Source organism: Seriola aureovittata, chromosome 4, assembly GCF_021018895.1.
Source record: "Seriola aureovittata isolate HTS-2021-v1 ecotype China chromosome 4, ASM2101889v1, whole genome shotgun sequence".
In the NCBI taxonomy this organism is placed as follows: Eukaryota; Metazoa; Chordata; class Actinopteri; order Carangiformes; family Carangidae; genus Seriola; species Seriola aureovittata.
The window spans coordinates 8,475,141-8,497,814 of NC_079367.1; the positions used below are offsets into that span (position 1 = coordinate 8,475,141).

Genomic DNA, 22,674 nt, shown 5'->3' on the forward strand with positions numbered 1-22,674 from the left:
AGTAGCTATGAGGGATGGAAGCCAAATCCAGACCAACCAATCAGCAAACGTAAAAACAGAGTGGTAGAGCATGAACCTGGGTCATCTCTCCCTTTCACAATAAATGTGACAGAGCACCCTGCACCATCGTTATCAATGTAGCACTTAATAAAATAAAATAATTGTCTGTCTTAGACTGATGCGTCTGCATTGACAAGGACCTGTTGCTGCAATGCAAGTGTGAGACTCGTGGACACATGGCACACCAGAACATTTTAGGGGTTTGAAGCTTCCACCTGCTTGTGACATCCAGAGAGCCTCTGGTGGCCTGAATGGCACAATTGGTTAACGTAAATGCTGATTGGTTTTTAATACAGTGCAGATGGCCCAAAGAGTGGGTACTGCCCTGTGAGTAATCTCTGGGCCACATGGCAGAGAGAGATGTGAAAACAAGAGGAGGAACGACTGTGTATATGCATGTGTGGCCTTTGGTGTTTGAGTGTGTGTTTGGGGTGGTGAGGGTTTAGAGGCCTCATGCCAGGTCACCCAGTGCCCATTCTGACTAATGCCCATCATAGTGAGAAGCAAACAAAGCAGAGTTTGCCAATGCTGGATCAGCAGCAAGTTTCAGCGCCTCACAACGTGGCAGTGCAGCTACAAAGACCAGTGATCCTAAAGGGCGTTGGTAGAAGATACTGTGTCTAACATTTCTTTTAAATAAATACCCACCAAAAAAAGTTCTCCAACCAAAGTGCTGGACTAGAAAAAGGTTTTGACCTGATGATGGTGCAAGATGGAAAGTGAGGAGATCAATTCATCCTGAGCGGAACAGGAAAGTCTGTACCAAATTAGACTTAAATCCATCCAGTAGTTGCTGAGATATTTCAGTCTTGACCACAGTGGTGTAACGACTGACTGACAGCCAGCATGGCTAAAAACTGGGTTGTGTTATGTGAGAGTGATTAGATAAGACTCTTTGTCTTTCATTAACATGTCATAAAAGGTCTGTCAGTGTTTTAATTCCCATCATTTTACAGATTTAGGAATTAAAGTATTTTTATGGGATGTGTGTTGCATCTCACCAGAGTGTCCATGTCAGCGGAGTGGCGACAGAGTCTAAACCTGCCGTCAAAAGGAGCCAAAAGACGGGAAAGAAACCAGGCGGAAAGAGCGGGAGAGAGGGGTCAAGGAAAAGTCACAACTCATTAGGTAAGACACTGTCTCCCCACTCCGTAGATTAAATTGTCCTTTCCGACCTTTTCTAGAATTTATATGACTAAGCTATGACTAAACTAAACTTGTGCTTACAGTAGCAGAACAGGCCCATGCAGCATTTGTCAAATGTGGCAATTCTAGTTCGTCACTCTTTTTATGCTTCGATAGATTCTGTATTACACTTCTGCATTTAAGTGTTGCAACAGCTTCAGTGTAGGCGCCTGTGGTGTCCCTGCAATGAATGTACATATGGGGCTGCTTTACACCAAACAAGCATCCGCTCAAACTATACATAGCAGTTGCAAAGGACACACCGCAAAACTCTGATTGGTCTGCCTGGTCATCTTCATATTTCCTGCTTCTCACTTTCCATTGCTGCTTCAAAAACTGAAAAACCTCTCAGTGCTCCTCTTTGCTACTGATCTTTTGTGAAGTAAATGTTCAAAGAGACTAATCTGTTTTACTTTGCATGAATGCATGAACCTGCCAAGTAGTTCTGTGGTGGTGTTATGCCACTCGGTGGGGAGAGCCTTTGCAAAAGCATGAATCACTCCTTACACCGCAGTAACAAGTCAACATGACGCACAGGCCTGCTTCCAGTTTAAATGAAAAAACCAGGGTTAACATCCATGACACTTCTCCAGTCTTACTTTTCATTGAATTTCTTCCACCCTGTCATCTCTGTCAGTGCCCTCCCCACCCAGTGCTACGGGCCCACCCATGGGACCCCAGTACCTAGACGTGCCATACAGATCAGACAGGAGGCCCTACCTTGGCAAGTCGTCCACCCTGCCTGCTCAGGAGAACACAACCCCTGGCCGCTACATGGAAATGGCCAGTCTACCTGGTGGTGCGACTCCCACCCACACCCACCACCAGCGCTGGAGCAACCCGGGTGAGAGCAGTCCTGCCTGGGGAACTATCCAGCACACCTGTCGCAGGCCGCTCACAGAGTATCGCGTGTACTCCCACGACTTCCCCGCACCTAATGGGAAGGAGTGGGAGGGAAGACAGCAGCAGGCCCAGGATGACGGCTTGAAGCGGGACTGTAAACCCCAGATTCCTCCGAAGGTGCCACGGTCCATCACTGATGTGGATCTGTCAGAACCAAATGTGAGTTTATATTATTATATAGTATGTAGGTCAAACTTTGCTTTTAAACGCCTCTCTTATTTGCATTGTGCAGAGATGCTAAGTCACATGCACTTCTGAGGTGTAAATGTACATGCAGTGTCACACTACTGGCCACTATGCAGCTCTAAGTGCCGTGCTTAAAGTAACCTCAACACCCACATGCTGCGATAATATGCAAGAATCAGTCTCTTAAAGATGTCACAATATTAAAGGATAGATTCACATTTCTCAAGTCTCTCTTAAAAAGTGCTCACCAGCTCATATGTACATTGAAACACTTTTTGCATGCATTCTATTCTTAACATGATTTCAATGTTGTTGTTGGGGGATAAAACCCACGGTCCTCTCTGCAAAAATGCATTCAAAGTTGAACTGAAGCTAATGTTAGCAGCCTGAGTTTGAAATGTCTACAACTAGCTTTGGTTCAACTTTGAGATGGATGCTTGGGGACTGATTTTGTCCTTGTATGGACAGGGGGGAACAATTACAGCAACCAAAAAGTCTTTCTATGTATGTATGGGCATGTGAGTACAGTTTAAGACAGACTTGATGTAATCGTATGTGTTGAGTAGTTGTGATACCATTATTTAACCTCACAAACCTCACAAACCCTTTGGCAGGTCCATTAAATAATGTGAAAAATCTAGTTTAAATGAATTTTCAAATTAAGCTGTGTTTCTCCCACTGCAATCATTTCTGCCATTTGTGTTTCAGTGCAGCAGGTTCAATGGTCACTCAGTACTAATACCACACAATAATGCAGATTGACCTTGGAGGTCAGTGCCTTTGCATGCACTTGATATCTGTCAAAGCATAAGACTGACTGATGCCCAGTGAGCACGTGTAGCTTGCACCCAGTGTGACACAACGCAGTTGTTAAAGCTTAACATGACTTGGGAGAAAATTGTCTGAGATGAAAAGGATGATCCGGCGTGGAGATTACAAGATGCCTATGGATCTATAGTGTCATTGGTTCTTAGAGGCAAAATGTAATTTCATTTGACATGAAGCCTCTTAACAGTGTAGCCAGAGATGGTGTGGAGGTTAAGAACCTTTCTCTGCAAACATCATAATGATGTGGAAACTTTCCCACAAGGACATGAAAGGAAAGAAAACATTCAGCAAAGCTGGTCTAAGCTAAGCCAGTTTAGTTGACACTATATTGTCAAATGTATCAGATCTTTCTCATACAGTTACAAACAGTTACGCTATAATACAAATATACATTACTTATTGTGTTATATCTTAGAAAACGGCTCACTTTCATGATATTTTTCCTTATAACTGTGAATATTTCCTTACAAAACCTTAACCAGTAACTGTATAAAATATATTTCAACAAAGACCAGGAGACTTTTTCAAATGGCAGATATCTCATTTTCTGCTCTTCAGATGAACAACTGCCTCTCCGGGGAGTCAGGAGCCTCTGAAGTAATAGATTAGAAGCCTTAATCTGGATTGACAGGAGTTTACGCTGATTGCAAGCAGAGGGATTAGGCAATGGTTTTGTCTGTAGAATTCCCTTTTTTACAAGTGACTGATTCAAATGCCCCACAATGTAAACACAGTGGCAAATCCCCCCATGGCAACATCATCAGAGCCACGTCTGACAGCAGTGTAGGATCCTGTGGAGAGTCAAACTGAATCACACTTTCAGATTCACTGCGGAGACCATGTTTTTTAAGAAGGTGACAGTTTTATAACTTTCAACTTTCATTAACAAGAAAAATCTATCATGTGTTTTACATTGTAGTGTTTCTAAGACATCAAATGAACTATATTCACTTCCATGTCGAGAAAAGAGACAAACCGAAAAGTGTTTCAACACAATAAAGTTGCCTTTTTTGACTGTTCCTCTCATACATCAGCACTTCCTCAAAAGCTCTCTCCCCACATGAAGTAATTAATGCATAAGAATAATTATTCCAGCATCATTTACATTTACCAAGTTCCTCGTTGGTATTAAAGGAAACTTTTGAGGTATACTGAGCTTTGAATTGATTTAAATAGAATCTAATATTTTTATTATTATTTTTAAATACTGACTTCCTGTTTTATCAATATTATTACAACTTTTACCACAAACTTAATGGCCACAAAGAATAATTGTATTGTCACTTAATGGATGTGGATGAAGCCCTTACCCTGATACATTACACTCCAGTGCTTATATGATTGAGTTATACTCCGTGACATAAGCCCAACTCTGAGCTTAACCAACCATATAATGTAAGATAAATATGACACAAGCTCATCGTCCCCAGGATACTGTATGTCATAAGTCATATAATATCTTATGAAAACAAATACCACACATATAAAACCTAAACACAACCTTTCCTGGAAGTGGTTCGTGATGTTTTCTTTGAGCAGGCCACAAAATGCACACTTAAGCATTTGTATTTTTTCCTTTCAAAAGCGATACTGGAGCGAGACACACAATGTCGATTGCCTCACATCCTGTGTGATGTGAGGAAGTGGGCTAGTCAGCCCATCAGACAGGCAAGCCTCTTGCATTTAGTTAACATTTCACTGTCAGCAGGAGAGAGGGGTAAAGAAAAGAGAAGAGCAAGAACTGAGATTTGATAAAAAACGATTAAAACAGCAGAAAAATGTTACAGAGGGCAGCATCCAACGTGTCAGACAAAGCGAAGAGCAACAAACCAAAGGTAGGAGAGAATCTACACAGGAATCTGATTATATGAGTCAGTGACATGACATTTAGTTGGAAGCAGAGATGTTCAAATGTAACCTTTTACATAATTTACTTAAAGGTAATGTTTTTTTCCAAAAATATATGCACTAAAATGTATTTTCCAAATTCATTGTCCTACAGAAGGACAATAAATTTAAACAGTGCAATAACTAAAATTAAGACAAAGAATGGCTTTAAAACAAAACTCTTCAATTCTGCTGCTGCATCTGTGGAGACTGGAGTAAAATGTGGGCCTGTCAGTCAAAGCAGTCGACGCTGCATTAAATCAGTCCACAGAGGTCTGTCTAGGAGTTCATGTTTAACCAGGATTTCCAGGGATTATTCATTTATATAATTATTTTTTGTGCTCTGCTGTGGAGATGATGGGGGTTTGGGAGAGATTATAATGACTTTTAGTTTTATGAAAAATGGAGGAAAAAAAAAAAGAGAAACAATTAAAACCCAGCCAGAGTGAAGCAACTATGAGTACATGTCATCAGTTTTGTGAGGACGCTGTTGTTTTATTTATGTATTTATTTATATATTTTTCATACTGACAAGTTTGTCAGTTCACTTGTATGTAGAGACTTATTCACTGCCCTCTCACTAAACTGCTTTATGACTCAAAACCTGACTTTTACTTGCTCTCATTCTGGAACACTCTGAAGAGACTATTTGCTATATATGTGTGTGTATATATATATATATACATTCATACATACATACATGTACACACGCACACATATACATACATGTACACTGTGGGTGCTTTCGGTGTACGTTTAGGAACACCATGGCTTTCATTAATAGACGGACTATATAAAGTATATGGACAGCTAAATGCACTACAATTGTGAGTCTTGACAGCTGAGACAAGGACTCAAGTACAACGACAAGTACAACGACTTGACATGATGTAATTCTGGTAAATTTTGCTACACAAACCATGCCAGTTGTCTTTATGACATCCTTTGTCTTTTTTTTTTTTTTAAATGTCCCTCACAGCGCTCCACCAGCTTCGGCAGGTTTGAGGGTCTCAGACATCACTCGTCACTGGCCAAACCAGAGGACAATGGAACAAATATGGTTTGTAGATATGTTTGTTTTATATTGTCATAATGACAGGAAGTAATAATACATCAGTAAAATAGTACCAGGAGGTCAACAACATCACAAATGATACTGCAAAGTCTTTGTTTAGAGACATTAGCGTTGAAATAGCTGAATATAAGCAGATATACAAATATTTGCAGCTGTATCCTAGTGCAAAGCGTTTTATAAAAATAACATGGTTCATCCTGGGAAAAACCCTTCATGGCACAGGAAGTGGTGCATTTTACCGTATGTTCATGGAGCAGAAGTACAAAAACAGAGGAGATGGCAGAAATAAGAGTAGCTATGGTCTAAATTTATTCCCATATGCAGATGTAATACATATACATATATTAAATTTCCATATATGAAATATATGTGCATATAAACCAAAAACATATATGTCTCTGTATGTACGGTAATATTGTAGACAGTATATATCCATCCCAAAGTATGAATATATACACTATATGAATATGCTTGCAACATGTTATACTGTGTAAAATGTCATCATAGATATTTTTGATATATTTACATATACAGATTTTACTATGGTATTTCAAAACTAACTAAACCAACTTTCTGCACACAGCTCACCGAAGAATGTGAAAGTTCAGACACAAACAAATCAGCTGGACTTGGGAAGAAGATGAAGGCAATCTCACTGACCATGCGCAGAAAAATGGGCAAAAAACACATCAAGTCTTTCTCTGAAGAGACAGTGAGTCACTGGAAAACAGACACATTCACACACTCACACACACACAGCCTCCACTTATTATTTAAACAGGCTGCTATCAGGCACCAGTGATAAAGCTTCTGATCAATGATATGCATAAATTGGTAAATTCAAGGGGTAAAGATTACTATTTCATGTAAACACAGCTATCATTTGTGTGTGTAAATGTTCAAAAATCCCCTTGATACCTGTCACACACGGTAAAAGTCCACATTGACAGTCAGCCTCAGTTACTGCAAACCTGTGCTGTTTTTCTAAAGAGGCTTATCCCTTTCATCAAACCCACATCCTCGACTGTGACGCTGTTGCTGGCAGTATTTAAATGACACGCTTCGCTCTGACCTACACCAGAAAGTGTCCTCTTGCAGGTTTTTTTTACGTTACTGTGACACGCAGAGATAAGATAAAATGTTTGAGTAGCTTGTAAATTTCACAACCCACACCTCCACCTGAACCTCTGTTTTATTTTCCTTGTTGTCTTTTACTTGCATATAGACTCACTCAGTCTGGCTACAGCAGTTTGGACATGTCTACATCTCATCCACGACTGACTGATTGATTGATGATTGTATGGTTTGTTTGTATTATATAACATGCCTCGCAATTAAAACTGTACATCTTTGCTTTTTTTTTTCCCCCTCCAGGGTGATGACACAGACAAAGACCCTGAGGCAGAGACAGACAGCAGCCCTCCAGCTGAGAAAAACTCTGCAAAGACAAGCAACTCCTTAGAAAGTCTCTACAGTGGCCAGAGCTCCTCAAGTAAGTATTATTTATTATTTTATTTACTTATTACTTTATCTTATGGATTAGATCACCATAATTGTGTAATCATATTGTGTTGTGTCTGTGGGTTCAGGTGGTGTGACCAGTGAGTCCAACGGTTCTGGTCAGAAAGACAGTGTGAGGCTGGAGGAGGACGGCTCCTACCAGGGACAGTTCTGTGGCAGAGCTCGTGTCCACACAGACTTTGTTCCCAGCCCATATGACACAGACTCTCTCAAACTCAAGGTAAAACACTATACTGTTTGTGTGCAGTGCTACGACTCTGCAGTCTCACGTAAGAACCACAACAGAAATGATCCTTTTTCATGGAGATAATTATATTCTAGTTGAACTTAGCAAATATTCAAATCAACCACATCCTGCTGTTAATTTTTTCCTAGGTGGGTGACATCATCAGCATCATCAGTAAGCCTCCGATGGGCATCTGGACCGGCATGCTAAACAGCAAAGTGGGAAACTTCAAATTCATCTATGTAGATGTTTTGGAGGAGAAAGAGGAAGAAGAGGAAGCTCCCAAGATCAGACAGCAGAAGCTCTGCAAAAGACCTCGACCTAAAACGCTGCTTGAGTTACTGGAGCGCCTGAATCTCGAGGTGAGGGCGTTAGCTGTTCACTGGGGAGCGCTCACTTGTTTTAGTGCAAGTCAGACTGTTCATATCATAACGGGAGAGAAGTTAAAAGAGTAAACACTTCTCTTTTCCATCTTCCTTAATGAGAGAGAACTCTATTGATGTTGTTAACCTTGTCTAGGAGAGTGAGCTAATGTGAAACTATTTTCACTGTCCAGAAAATACCACAAAGATATACAAAAAAAAAAAATCCTTTTCAATTTCGACAGACTTACTACTGAAATGTTGCCATACTTTTACAAATCAACCTCAGAAACAAAAAGGTGAAATAACAGATGTTGGTGACTCTCACAAGTTTGGAACCTAAGCTATTACTTTGTGCCGCATATGATCTGAAACCTGATGTTTGGTTTTTACTGAGGTAAACAGTCTATACGTAGTAGTGAAAACACTGCTATCGTTTTTGCAGGAGTACGCCTCTGCCTTGCTGCTAAATGGCTACCAGACAGTGGAGGACCTGATGCACCTGCAGGAGAAACACCTGATAGAGCTGAACGTGAAAGACCCCGAGCACAGGCGCAGGCTTCTCGCTGCTGCTGAGTGCCGCTACACAGAAGGTTAGCAACACACCAAACTGTGACTACAACTTGAACCAATCATAAGAGACATGATCAACTAAAATGCTTATTAAGGTGTCTGTAAGGGTTCATGTTCAATGAGAAGATCACTGTAAACTACTGTCAAACTCTGAGATCCGTGTATACAGGCTTCCTATTATCTTATTTTGCAGCATGACATCCCACTGCATACTGTCCTACATATTGTCCTTTGTTTTATTACAACAGCACAGCACTAACAGTGATTCTTGATTGGTGTCATACAATATATTGTCTTGGAACAATTGTAATAATCATCAGGTGGAAGCTGAGACATTTGTGTCACACTGAATAGAAATACATCCTGCACCATGAGAGGCTTATCAGTGATTTCCTGTTACTCAGATAGAAAGTGCTTAAGAGGGCAGAAGTTGTTCCTGTAATCTGAGTTCTCGAAACAGAAAGCTGATTATCGCAGAGCCCTACATCAATAAAAACAAGACTACTTTCTAGCATGAAGAAGGAGCAACATTAACTGGCTGGTTTTGTTCAATCTATTCATGTTTTATTGAGTGTAACTTTAAATAGATGCACAAAAGGCGATTTAAAGGTCATTGTCATTATTTTGTTTGGGTGACAGTTTGACTAAACAGATGGCAACGGCCGCAGCGTTACCCTGCCGAGCTAGTTGACTCACACGAGAGGCCAGTAATTTAATCAAGCTGAACTCCATTAGCGTAGTGCTTTGGCAACCTGGACATGTGGATTAGTAGCTTCCGTCAGTGAGGTAGAAATATTAAAGAATGGTGCATGTCAGCTCAATATGTTCACTCTGTAGGAGTGGAAAATAAAAGTCAAAGAGGACATTTGAGGTGTTTTGTGCTGCTTTTTGCTAGGTCACACCTGCAGAAGTTATTTTAATATTTGGGTCATTTTGCCATTCACAGTCAGCCAAAAAAACAGCTGTTTTCACATTAAGTTTAGCAATAACAACCTTATTATTAAAAATAATGTACATTACTATTAATAGAATAGCAGCAGATCAAATCAAATGTCAAAGAGCATTAGCATTTCAAATCTAAATATGGGTTCATTTCCACTAACTCAACCACTTTGCACAGATTTCCTTCTCTCATGTGGTTGGAAACAGAAACTTGTAATATTATGACATTTCATTCAATTCCATTTGGTCTGTGATCGCAGGTGATGATGTCAGGGATGCGGAGGAGCACAAATCCTCCCACAGTCTACAGGAAGAAGACAGCGACTGTCCCAGAGACTCGGGCTGCTTCATCCCATCTGAATGTTCAGACAGCAAAGACGACGCAGAGCAGCTCACAGACGCTGTGGCTTCGTAATGTCCTCATTAGATGGATACTTTGACATTTGGGATTCAAAGTTGGGTATTTTCTTGTGACTGATAGTTTCAACAACTGTCTCTTAATTTTCTCAAATGTCATGTTAATATCTGTTATTCCAGCTAGCCAACCACAAGCTTTTTAAAAGCGTGATACATATAGGAAGAACAAACAATCTGTGTTCTAAATGTCATTATATCCATTTGTCAGTTTATCATGATCAACTTGTAATTTTTCAGTTCAGTTTTTTTTATGTTGTTGAAGAAGTGACATTTCATTGATTTAATGTCACTTGTATTTATTGCATTCTAAATCATTCAGTGTTATTGCATATAATGCCTTTATTTATCAAAGCTGTATCATTTTAACCTCTCATCACATCCAATCTCAATTTAACATCGAGTGTCATCTTTGTTTTTGGTCCTATAACTGAAGTGAGATATTTGAAGGGATGTTTTTGAAAAGTAGTGTTTGGGTTTGGACAATGCATATTCAAATCTTGCCTATAATGTATACTGTACAGGAAAAGAAAAACTGTGTTATTTTCTGAATGTGTGTGTGTGTGTGTGTGTGTGTGAGAGAGAGAGAGAGCGAGCCTGTGCATGAAAGTCAGTATTCATCTGTTTTCACAACTTTTTGTAAATAAAATCAAATAAATACAATTAAATATGATTTGTTGTCATTTGGAATTATTTCACTAAATGCTAGTGTTTGATGTAGAGTGAGTGGTTCATGCATAAATAGCCATGAAATATAATAGAATGGGAAATATATTTTCTATTTTTGTATATAATTAATTATTACATTTACTGTTTTTCTTTCTACTCTTGATTTTTTTTTTTTTTCTCTTATTTTTAACATTTCATTTTAATGTGAACTTTTTTTATTTCATTTTTTATCCTTGGCTGTTTTGGCTCTACCTGGTTGGCTGAGAACACAGATACGTCACGAAACTTCTGTTTTCGTTCATGCCGCTAGCGTTGATGGGAATTGTAGTAAAAAGCTAAAATCTGCTGCGCTATTGGTGGCGTCGATGGTGTGTGACGTAAACTACAATACCCAGTTAACACAAGGAGCCACGCAGTGTTGACGTGTATTTTACTGATAGTCTGAAATCTTTCTGTTTCGCATCATCCAGCTGTCAAAGCTGGACATCATTTAACCGCAACTTGCACATTTTTTTTACCGACATATTGTGAATTTTAAGCGGTTTGGGGATTCGCAACAGTGTGTGACGATGTCCGGAGAAATTTCTATGATTGGTAAGTCAGAAGTGAGTTATTTCTCTCCAGTAATTAACCGGTGACTGGATGCTAACACATGAGCTAGCTGGTTTGTCCCACCTGTTAATACGCATGATGTTACCGGTCCACAGGTTCGGTGATCCTGGCCTTGTTCCTGGCCGGCTATCTGGGCCAGCAGTACTTACCTCCCCCCAAACCCAAAGTGATCGGCCTGGACCTGGGCACCACTTTTTGCTCTGTTGGCGTCTTCCACCCGGGCAGCGGGGATGTGGAGGTGATTGCAGATGAAGAGGGGAGGAAGAGCATCCCCAGCGCAGTCTCCTTTACCAATACTGCGGTGCTGGCCGGACACGAAGCCGTAGATCTCGCCGACGCCAACCCTCAAAACACCATCTACGATGCAAAGAGGTTCATTGGGAAAATATTTGAGCCGGAAGTCATGGAGCAGGAGAGTGCCCGGTACCCATTTAAGGTGGGTCATGCTGGGGCTGGTCACACACGTTTGTAACTCTCTTCAGGAGCTGCTTTTCTTTGGTTAAACCATTTTTGATGGGAATAAAGAATCTTTGAAGTTGATCAGTCCTGGATCTGTAGTTTCTTTAGTGCTTGTTTTTCTTTTCATACGAATTAAAACAAAAACAAATGATGTATTGCACATTATTTGCCCCTTCTACTGAAATCTCTTCATCGTGGTTTGCTGTCTCTATTCGCCCCCTCCTTCAGGTGATTAACAACAATGGAAGTGCAGAGTTTCTGATCTCCACCAACCACACCTTCACGGTGAGCCCAGAGTTCATCGGCTCCAGGCTGCTGCTGAAGATGAGGAAGATGGCCGAGAGACAGCTGGGTGTGCCCATCCAGAAAGCCGTCATCTCGGTGCCGGCGGAGTTTGATGAGAGACAGAGGAACTACACTGTCAGGGCTGCCAACCTGGCTGGTCAGTTCTCTAATTATCTTATGATGATGTTGGATGACGTTAGTGAGTCTTTTGACAAAACTGAACATCAGGCACCCAAGTTTAAAAACGACATAATGTGCACACTAACTCACGTTACTGTCTTGCAGGCTTGGAGATCCTGCGTGTGATCAATGAACCCACAGCGGCAGCCATGGCCTACGGCCTCCACAAGGTGGACGTCTTTAACGTGCTGGTGGTCGATCTCGGGGGAGGAACCCTGGACGTGTCTCTGCTCAACAAACAGGGGGGAATGTTCCTCACCAGAGCCATGGCAGGTAGGTGCTTCACTGCCTCAGTAAAAAGAGACAGGAGGTGATGTGAACCATTGGTGTCTGAAAAAGCAGCTTTAACTTTTGGTTTGCAGTAAAAGCTCAAAAAGAATTGTTCTTTTATTCTGTGTTCTCTTCTTCCTGATTGAAGTGGATTCAACTGAGAGAAATAGCAGGTGTCGAATATCTGTTCAGACAAAAACCTGATTTAATTTTAGTGTTTGTAATCTGAAACGTCACAAAGCAGCTTATTCCAAAGCTTGAGAGAGAACAGAACACTATTATTAAGTGGATGTTTTTGCAGGAAATAACAAACTGGGAGGTCAAGACTTCAGCCAGAGGTTGCTCCAGTACACCACAGAGCGTGTCCGACAGGAGTTTGGCGTCCCGCCCACCCTCAAAGAGGACATCCATCGTCTCCGACAGGCTGTGGAAGCCGCCAAGATCAACCTCACCCTCCAACCCGGGGTCACCATCAAGGTGCCCCTGCATCTTCACGCGCACGGCAACTCCGAGTCACCTGAAGGCTCTGCTGCTGCCCCGGTTCTCTTCCAGGCTGTGATCACTCGCGAGCTGTTTGAGGAGCTCAACGAGGACCTTTTCCAGAAGATTCTGGCTCCTGTCGAGACCGTGTTAGCTGAGGGCCACCTGGAGAAAGAGGAAGTGGATGAGATCGTCCTGGTTGGAGGGTCCACCAGGATACCGCGGATCAGGAGGCTGATCAGCGAGTACTTTGGGAAGGAGCCCAACACATCAGTAGATCCTGACCTGGCTGTGGTGACAGGCGTGGCCATTCAGGCTGGCATCATGGGAGGTTCCTGGCCTTTGCAAGTGAGCGCTATAGAAATCCCCAACAGACACCTGCGCAAGACGAACTTTAGCTAATCTTGATTAAGTTTATTTATTAAGATTAAAGGGATGCCACAGAAACGTGCCACAGATTCTGAACTGTGTCATGCTTCTCTAAAGTGCTCAATTTAAAATCTGCTGGTGTGAGAAAAATGCACAACAAAAATTACTGTCACCAAAAATGGAGGCGTACGAGATATTCAGGTTTTCAGCTCTTCTTGTGCTTCTTTGCGAAAGGTGGCAGTAACAAAAAAAAAAAAAAAAGATAAGTGCAAACATCTATTGCATTCCACTTTGACGTGCAATGACTGGTAACATCAGCGGAAATCAACAGTTCTCTTTTCATTGTCAAAGTCCCAGCTGCTTTTGTTGTGCAAAGTTTCAGCAGAAACCACATGGTGAGATTCTGATGAAATGGGAGTGAGAAGCTTCTCTGTCGTGTATCTACTAATCCAGCCCGCTTCACTGATGATGCTTAGTTATGGTAGATACTGTAATGGTGTTCAATTCAGGGAACAACCACTCATTTAAAGGATTTAAAGACTAGCCAGTATGTCTTCATCTATTTATTTATTTATTCTCATTTAACAGTATGGCTGCGTGTGTGTAAATACGTACGAGTGCAGGTGTTTTGCAGGCCTTTAAAGTGTTTTCTTCCCATCAAAGGCTGACATATTGTGTGCATGTGCCTTTTTAGAAAGCTGCTATATTGTTTGAAATGAAGTGAACCGCTGCAAGTTGGTGGTTCAGACAGAGACCTTTGTCCAGGTCCCTGAGATGATTTTACATCCACTGGAAAGCAACTGGGACACAGAGACACCTCAGAGATGGACAATTAATTTAAAATGAATTCACTGCAATATAGACTAGTCACCTCATACATAAGGCATTTAGGTGAGGTGCTGACTCAGAGCCCCCCAGCTAACAGATGAAGGTGTGTGTCGGAGAAAGCCTTAATGTTCACACAGTACTGTAAATGTTAACTCATTAGCATAACTGCCCCTGTATTTGAAGAGGATGCAGGTCAGATTATTTGCCTGTCAGAGATATGGAGGACACATGCTCATTGCTGCACTTTGGCAACTTCCACGTGTTGCCCAACTTCCACTTTTTTTGTGCAACATCCCATGTTTTATTGAAATGGCAGACACTTATACGCTTCAAATAATTTCGCTGCACGTGAGAGTTTGCTTTTACTGCTGTAAGTAGAGAGAGTCAACTGATCGTCCCACAGAAGGACCAAAGCATTGCTTACTGGTTCCTTGTGTATTTGATATTGAGAAATGTGTTACCGTCACAGATCAGAGTGCCTAAATTGTGATGAATAATTTAGTGTGAAAAAAATCAGTTTCACCTGCACTTATCCTTATTGACAGTAGGCTGCTTATTGTTCATCCACCATGTAGGTTGACTTCCATTTCTATTCCAAAATTTCTGTGAAAATAACACAGTATTCTGTATCTGTCAAGATCAGTGAGATCACCAAGAACTTAAGGTACTTACATTCCTTTAAAACTGTCACAACTCTTTTCTTGCCAAACACCATTCATGAGTAGGTGTATTTGTTTATTTCCTTTTTCTCAGATGATGTATCTCTCATTTTGTAACTGAGATCTTGATGTAAGAGATTTCAGTTAAGATGAAGCAAATTTGAGGCTCTGCTGTTTGTATTTGATACTGTACAAATAGTTTCAGTCCCTATGGAAATAGGGAGACCAAAAAAATAAAACAAAAACAATGGGACTAGGATCTATTTTTATATTCCAAGAATTACTCATTGTCAGAGTTGAGCCACATATGAAATAAGTTAAATTGCTATGACCTATTAAAATTGCATTTCTCAACTTCTCCACCGTCTTTTTATTTTGAGAGTCTAACTAGGTCAATTTTGTTGCCTATATATATATATATGTGTGTGTGTGTGTATATAAATTCCTGAGCAGCCTACAGAGTACTTCTCTCACACACACACACACACATCCAAGTAGAACAGGGCTTCAAACTATAATCTAGATTCGATGAGGCTCTAAGTTACTTGTCTAAACTATAAAGTAGAGATGAAACATCCACCCCAATGAATACACATGACATCTGACTGGCTCTGGTTCAGGTAAGTGTATTATATTCAATTGTTCACTTTAAAGTCACAAAAATACTTTCTTAGTTCAATAAATATATATCTGAAGGAAATTAAATGTACTACCAGCAACCAGATAACCCACCATCAAGGATCTACAATCACACTAAGTGTATATACCAAAACCTTTGTACACATTACATGCCTCTTTTAACCTTGTTGACCCAAACCAGATAAAAACAGGTAAATTGTAACCCAAAAAAAAACACAGATCTCAGAAACCCTTCAAATAAGGAAAATAAATAAATAAACCACCCTTGTCTTAAATGAATATTCCACAAGATGGTGCGACGTGAGACTGATGGTTGAGTGGAGATGGAGACTTACTGGGAGGGCGGCGGGAGGACAGTTGAGGTGGATATGTGGATGGAGACACCATGAGATGGTGGTTCTACTTCCAACAGAAGATCTCTTCAAAACCAGCCTACACAACATGCAGGGAAATTATTCACAAGTCCTAATAAATGATCATAAATTTCCATTGAGATCTACTTAAATAAAGTCACTGGTGTAAAATGTTTGTTTTGTTTTTTTCTTTTTTTGATTAACAAATGTAACACAATACGTTCCGCAGTATACCTCAAAGTACACGAACTCAACATAAACATTAAAGAAATTAAACAGTGTTTCTCTAATAGACCTATTTACTCTATGCAAACATTTTAGCAGACGTCATACGTAGCTCACATAAAGTTTAGCAGCATGAAAGGTTATACTAGCTTTAATGCTATCTCCACACCAGGTGTGGCACAATGCCTGCACTCCACGTGGTAATTAAGCATAAGACACATTTACCTGCGCCAGCAGTGCGCCTGACCACACCACATTTTAAGACCAACACGCCCAGGGGCGCACTGATAGGCGCAAATGTATTCGCTATTTTAACAACGTGGGCGCTGGATGGAAAAATGACAGCTGCGTGGGTCTGAAACTAGCAAATACGGGTGTAAGATAGGGCCCATGGTCATGAAGCTCTAACTAGGGTTTGATCCAGCATGTAGCTCCTTATCTCTAGCAGAACTGCATGGCATCGAGGGAAGAACGCAAGTAGGTGTTTTTTGAGTAAGAGTGCCAGTGTGAAGACTTTTGCGCACTAAGCAGAGCGCTACAACCTATCAACCCCATTTAAAGGGACAGCACCATAATAGTAATCTGGGGCTAAACTAGCCTGGTTACATCCGCATGGCGTAGTGTCTTTGAGCAAAACACTGACTGGACCCCAGATTACTCCTGATGAGTAAGTGTGTGTATGTAGGGGACAGAGTCATTTGCCAAATGACAGTAATATAATCTTTAAAAAGAGCTGACCCGTTTAAGAGTTTTAGTGGCACACTGTGACCTACTTTAAGTTCTATGTAGGCAAATATGATCACTCACATGACTTCTGCAGCTCTGCTGGAGTCAGAAAAAAACTGCTGAGGCACATAGTAAAAAAGAGAGACAAATTCTTAAAAAAATGTGAGGGGGGGAAAAATGACAAAAAATAAACAGCCAGTAGGAAACTCCTGTATTAGAAGAGTCTTTAATGTTTTACTTCTGAGGCACAGTAATACCCAAAGAAAGAAAGTCAACACAAAACGCAATCAGTTTCTTGACCCTGTGCTGCCTCCTGTGATACCTCTAGTAGCGTCCCTTCAATTAGCTTGGAGCTTTATTTTCACATTTAGCACCCACTTCATTTATCTTATAACATTCAGCTTTACACCAGAAACTTACATTGAGATGCATTTTGTTTGTCAGCAATACAATACCACAGACCTAACTGCAGTCCAGAGGCTGTGAAGGAAGCGAAATGACTTCCATCATGGCCAGACTATTGCTATTGTAATTAATTAACTGTCACATTGTTCAAATGTAATTCTTAGTTGGCTGGAGCATCTCTCACACTGGTTCATCTCTTATTTACAATAACACATTCAACATAGCACTGCACACAGGGTAAAAAAAATACACTTCCAGTCAGGATACACACAAATACACCTTACACATCTTAAAAAAAAAGAAACGAACAAACCATAACACATTCACATTAACCATAAAAAGACAGCACTAATCTCCACCCCAAACCATTTTCACCAGTTCGTCTTCTGGTTACACACTGGGAGCACAGCTCACACAAGTCATTTGATATGATCATTCCTGTAACATGCACTGATCAAAAGTAGGGCAGGGGGTTCATTCAGCCTCTATCAAAATAATTATCTTACATACACCATGTGAACATTTCACCTGGAGGAGAAGGCAGGACCTCTGTAAACAGCTTGTTTGTGTTTTTTGTTTTTTCCTCTTTAAATACAAATATAATGTTAGTACTATTATGAACAACAGCACAATGGAGTGCTGACAGAAGGCTCATGCTGCAATAAAGGATTGTAAAAAGCCTTGTTAAAAAGAAATTCATTCGCTAAGAGAAGAGTATAATTTACACTTACACTGCTTAAAATAATAAACTGCTTTGGAAAATTAGCTTAAAGAATCTGGAAACTCTGTAACTTGGTAACTTGGGGGGGGGGGGGCTCTTGGACATTTAAATGTGAGAGAGGAGGCCACAGATTTGGCGAATTCCATCAATAAAAAGTGCGTGTAGCCCCGTGTGATATACACTATGTCTGACAAGCAAAAACCTTATTTACACAATGTACACACAGCAGCTGGGTGGTTGTTTTCTCCATCAGATACAGCAGTCTGTCAGTTTATCAGTAGGACAGAGGAGGAGAACAGACTTTACACCGACTAAAACAGGAATGATTTGAACAGAGTGTTGTAGTCTCCGTCTCACTGCAGCAGATTCACACAGGCTTAGTTCCAGTCACTGGCTGATGCCCTGATTGGTGTAGTAGTCGTAGCCATTATCTGCATACAGCTCCTCAGCACTGCCAACTCCATTCCCCACCTCTGGAGGGCGCCAAAAGAAAAGCAAAAAAAGTCATTAAATTATAATACAGCTCATAAACCTCATTAGTTGCATGAAAATTCTCACCTTTGGTCAAGAGTTAACAAAAGGAAAGCAGTAATTAAGTGCAAAATTTAATTTAAAATGAAAAAATGATGAAGAACAACAATCAGCTGGCACTGACGTGGCTTACCTTTCACCCCCAGCACTAGTGGCTGTCTAGACAGACTGGGGCGTCTATAAGCTCCCCTACACACAACGTTGTCTCCATTGGGAGGAATGTGGGGGAGATTTGGTGCATGAAGCGATGGATAAATGGATGAAGGGGAGAAGGGCAAAGGAGTGCAGAGAGGTGGCAGGTAACGAGGGATGCAATGGATGCATGGAATGAAAAGGAAGAAGTCACTGCTGGTGGAGGAGATGGAGAGGAGGTAGGATGGACAGGAGGTGGTGCGCATCACACACGAAGGATGGAGGAGGCAGGCGGCTACTGGGACTGACCTTCAACAGGGAAGAGAGGAGGAGGAGGAGGAGGAGGAGAAGGAGCAAGAACATTCACAAATACTCAGACAGATGCATGCTGGGATGGAGTGACATGCTAGTAGGGCACCTGAAACTCAAGAAGGCTCATTCCTCATCTTCAAGTTAAAAAGTTTGAGATTGTTTTTGTAAAACCAGTAAATCAAAAAAGATACAGTACAAAGAGAGGAATTTCTTTTTGAGTTCAGGAGCCCAAATAAACAACAACAACAACAACAACAAAACTGCAAAACACCAAAGGCTGGCAAACATATACATATCCCCTTCATCTCTGTGTGAGGGTCTTACCAGAAAAGATAAGTTTCTCCTTCATGACGCTGATGTCTCGACTAGACCTCCTGACTGCAGCGCTCAGCATGATCTGCTCAGGGTTGTAGCTGTGCATACCGCTCATCCGATACCTGCGGGGTCATGCGTTAGGTCAAAAATCACCTCGTGACAACAAGGATATCACTAAATACTGCTGCCTCTGCTCGCAACATGCAGTTTAGGGTCAGGATCTGGTACATACAAGAATAACGTTTTAATTTTTAAAAGGAACTAGGGAGTTAATGCGCATAACTGCCTGTGTGTTTATTAAAGTACTTCTCTGAGAAAACTGATTCCTAAATTTAAGTTATAGAATATTTGATCTGACAATTCAGTTTATGTGCACACAAAAGAACACATCAGATTCGTATTTTATGAATATAGTATATATTGTACAGGATTTTGATATGAGCACTGAAATATGGATGCCACTTTCTGGTATGGCTGCATTTATCAAGGGTTTATAAGCTGTACCTAATGGCTTTATTACTGGCTAATGAAGCGTTTACTAAAGCTTCATAAATTATTCATAAGCCATTATTAAACAACAAATTTTGAGTGGCCAGGTTGTGCAAACTCAATTTGACTTGTGTGTTTTTGGTAATAAAGTAGTTATAATGTTGGTAATCCATCAATTAACGCTAAATAATTTGTTAAATGGATTTTGGTGCAAATCCCCTTTGGCAGCCTTTTCCAGTCCAATCAGTGAAAGTTATTTTTTGCAACCCTTCAGTTGCTCTGATCAATGGCTTTTAATTGATCTATTCAGCATTAGAATTAAGCATTAAACGACTCATTAACCATTAATAAAGCAATTACAACTTGTATAGCATTTATAAATAAGGCCTTACTAGAAAGTGGTACCAAAACATGTCACATATATAATTAGTGTGCAAAAATACTGTTCTAATAGAACTAAGTTTTTTTAAATATTAAGTCTTGTTCCGACTTGTGCTGTATATTGAAAATACCATCTGAATAATGATGAGGACATTTTGCTATATTCAGCGAAATGTTATGACAGTGTTAGGTTAGCTCCCTCAGATTAGCATATCAGTCAAGGCAGAGGAATTAATTTCTTGTATGTGAAAATGATGTCCTTGTTGTAATGAACAGCCTTGATTTCGATTAACTTAAGAGAAGAGCATTAGTCACAATAAAGCAATGACTAATGCACATTCAGGCATTCAGGAACAGAAATGCAGAAGCGAGGCTCGAGTTCATCAGCATCAATAAAAGCCAATCCTGAGGCACTTTCCCCTGATGAAGGCATATCCGTACTTCATTTTGGACGCTTAGTCATTTGGCTTAATGAGACAGATAATAAATTTAAAAATCTCACTGAGGACTTAATGCTGTGGATATTTTGTGCTGTGTGGGTGGAAAGCATTCATTTTAGTTGAGCCCACAGGGATAAAGACGTGAGCTCGTCTCTCCAGAGGAAAGAGGCAGCAGTGCTTTACAACGATTCAGGTGAGACACAGAGAAGTGAGAGAGGGAAAAAAATATATAGAAATACAGTAGAAATAAGGTGGAGCGAAAAATCGGATGAAGATTGAAAAAGAGCAAAAAAAAAAAAAACATAGGGAAAGAATGGAGAAAAAGACAGACATGGCAAAGAATGCCTCAAACAAAACAACAATGGATAAAGACAGAAAGAGCGTGAAAAGAGAGAAGATTTTGGGTCAGATAGGTGACCCAGTTACCTGATCATGTGATAGCTGAGAGAAGATGCCAGAATGCAGCAGAGGAGGAGAAGAGCATGCACGTCAGGCAGAGGAGAGAGGACAAGGAAGGAGAGGCGGAAGGATAAAAAAGGACAAAAGAAGGCAGGAGACAAGAGAGGTCAGTTCAGAAGCCAGCAGAAGCTACTGTAGAGCTCGAGTGAGCAGAGCAAACCTGCACTGGAAACAAACAAACAAACAAAAAAAAAAATATATATATATCACTGTCCCCCATGCCAGAAACAACACGAGGACAGACCCTCTGTCTGAAAAACAATACCACACTCTCCAGCAGAGGAACAGAAAGACTGGAGGATGTGAATGATTTATACTCTTTAGCTAGGAGAGGACATGCTCATCTTCTGTGTCACCACTGGTTTGTGACACCACAGAGGTAGACGGTAGAGGACATCAGAAATACATCATAACAGCTTATACAACCACATAATAATAATGTTCTTAAATAACTAATTGTGTGTACTTGTAAGCCTCTCATTTCAAGGTCATTACAGCTGAGTCATTAACAAAAAAAAAAAAAAAAAAAAAAAAAAAAAAAAAAAAGAGATGAAAACACACCCAAACACTGCAGGCACAGTGAGCATGACAGGAGAGACACACACACACACACACACACACAGACAAAAAAAAAACATTTCTCCTCCTCATTCACCAGCAGAAAAATGGAGAAAAACCAACTCTTGCATAAGCCCTCACTTTAGTGATTTGACTACAGTTACATCACCGTGTGACTGTACTTACTTCTGGAAAATGAATATTCCTATGACTACAGCAAAGGAGATGAGGTCTGCAGACACCCACATCAGGCAGTATCCATGTGGTCTCTGGAAACACACACAGACACACAATTATGGTGAGTCTGAATTTTGCCCTTAAGAGGTTCTTGGCAGTATCTACCACTGGATGGCAGTGTATGTCAACAATACAGACTCTTATATGTGCAGCAACACCTTAACCATCTTAGGGTTTTATATATAATACTCCTGCAAATAAAGTCACAATTTGAGGTCTTTATTAATAAATCCACTATAAATAAAATGTATTTAACAGCATTTAAATGATTTCAAACGTGCACTCTTCTCCAGGCACAGTACTAACTAGAAGAAAACCTGACCTAAATAACTGATGGCCCCATGATAAATACTCCCTTACACTGGCCTTATTAATGTCCAATGGAAGATTCATTTGACTTAGATTTCAAATTAACAGACACAGTGCATACAGAGCTGCGGATGCCCAACAGCCTAGAGTGTGCCTGAACCACAGCGGGGGGGGGGGCAGGGTCATATCTACATGTTATCATGCAGAGTTCCCATATGGTGGCACAGACGGGGGGACCAGGCTGGGCTGCTGCACAGACGAGGGAGGTGAAACGATACCGGAGAGGAACAGTGTGGGTGCTACCCATGTTGAGAGGTTTTGGGAGACGACTAAACAAGACCACAAGTCATTCTCTATAGGATATGCTGCAGTGATGGTGCCCGTTCTTCTACTGTGCTGGGGCTTCCGATGAGTGTTGGAAAGTAATAGGATAACATTTTCAATAAAGGAAATAAACACACTAGATGAG

General features: G+C 40.6%; 3 protein-coding genes across 6 annotated transcripts in view; 2 read left to right on the top strand and 1 right to left on the bottom strand.

The window, feature by feature from the left end:
- Positions 1–4,827: 4,827 nt before the first annotated feature.
- Positions 4,828–10,835, top strand: samsn1a (SAM domain, SH3 domain and nuclear localisation signals 1a). The gene is made up of 8 exons (XM_056373171.1): positions 4,828–4,997; positions 6,029–6,109; positions 6,708–6,836; positions 7,499–7,616; positions 7,714–7,865; positions 8,021–8,233; positions 8,679–8,826; positions 10,009–10,835. Exons 1-8 carry the CDS (start codon positions 4,941–4,943, stop codon positions 10,161–10,163), a joined length of 1,053 nt encoding a protein of 350 aa, XP_056229146.1. The 5' UTR covers positions 4,828–4,940; the 3' UTR covers positions 10,164–10,835.
- A 303-nt stretch (positions 10,836–11,138) lies between these two features.
- hspa13 (heat shock protein 70 family, member 13) lies at positions 11,139–15,331 on the top strand. The gene is made up of 5 exons (XM_056373834.1): positions 11,139–11,425; positions 11,539–11,879; positions 12,131–12,344; positions 12,473–12,640; positions 12,939–15,331. The coding sequence occupies exons 1-5, from the start codon at positions 11,401–11,403 to the stop codon at positions 13,517–13,519; spliced, it is 1,329 nt and encodes a 442-aa protein (XP_056229809.1). The 5' UTR covers positions 11,139–11,400; the 3' UTR covers positions 13,520–15,331.
- A 1,797-nt stretch (positions 15,332–17,128) lies between these two features.
- gdpd5b (glycerophosphodiester phosphodiesterase domain containing 5b) overlaps positions 17,129–22,674 on the bottom strand; it is a 43,189-nt gene continuing 37,643 nt past the window's right edge. The window contains exons 14-18 of one of the 4 annotated variants that reach the window (XR_008827303.1): positions 21,846–21,928; positions 21,069–21,083; positions 19,342–19,454; positions 18,707–19,014; positions 17,129–18,515 (exon numbers count right to left, since the gene is read on the bottom strand). Coding sequence is in view for 2 of the 4 variants with exons in the window: in XM_056373832.1 (XP_056229807.1) it covers positions 18,430–18,515; positions 19,342–19,454; positions 21,069–21,083; positions 21,846–21,928 (297 nt within the window). In the remaining 2 variants the exon portion in view is untranslated. The remainder of the gene's footprint in view (positions 18,516–18,706; positions 19,015–19,341; positions 19,455–21,068; positions 21,084–21,845; positions 21,929–22,674) is intronic. The other 3 variants (XR_008827304.1, XM_056373832.1, XM_056373833.1) reach the window with 3 other exon arrangements.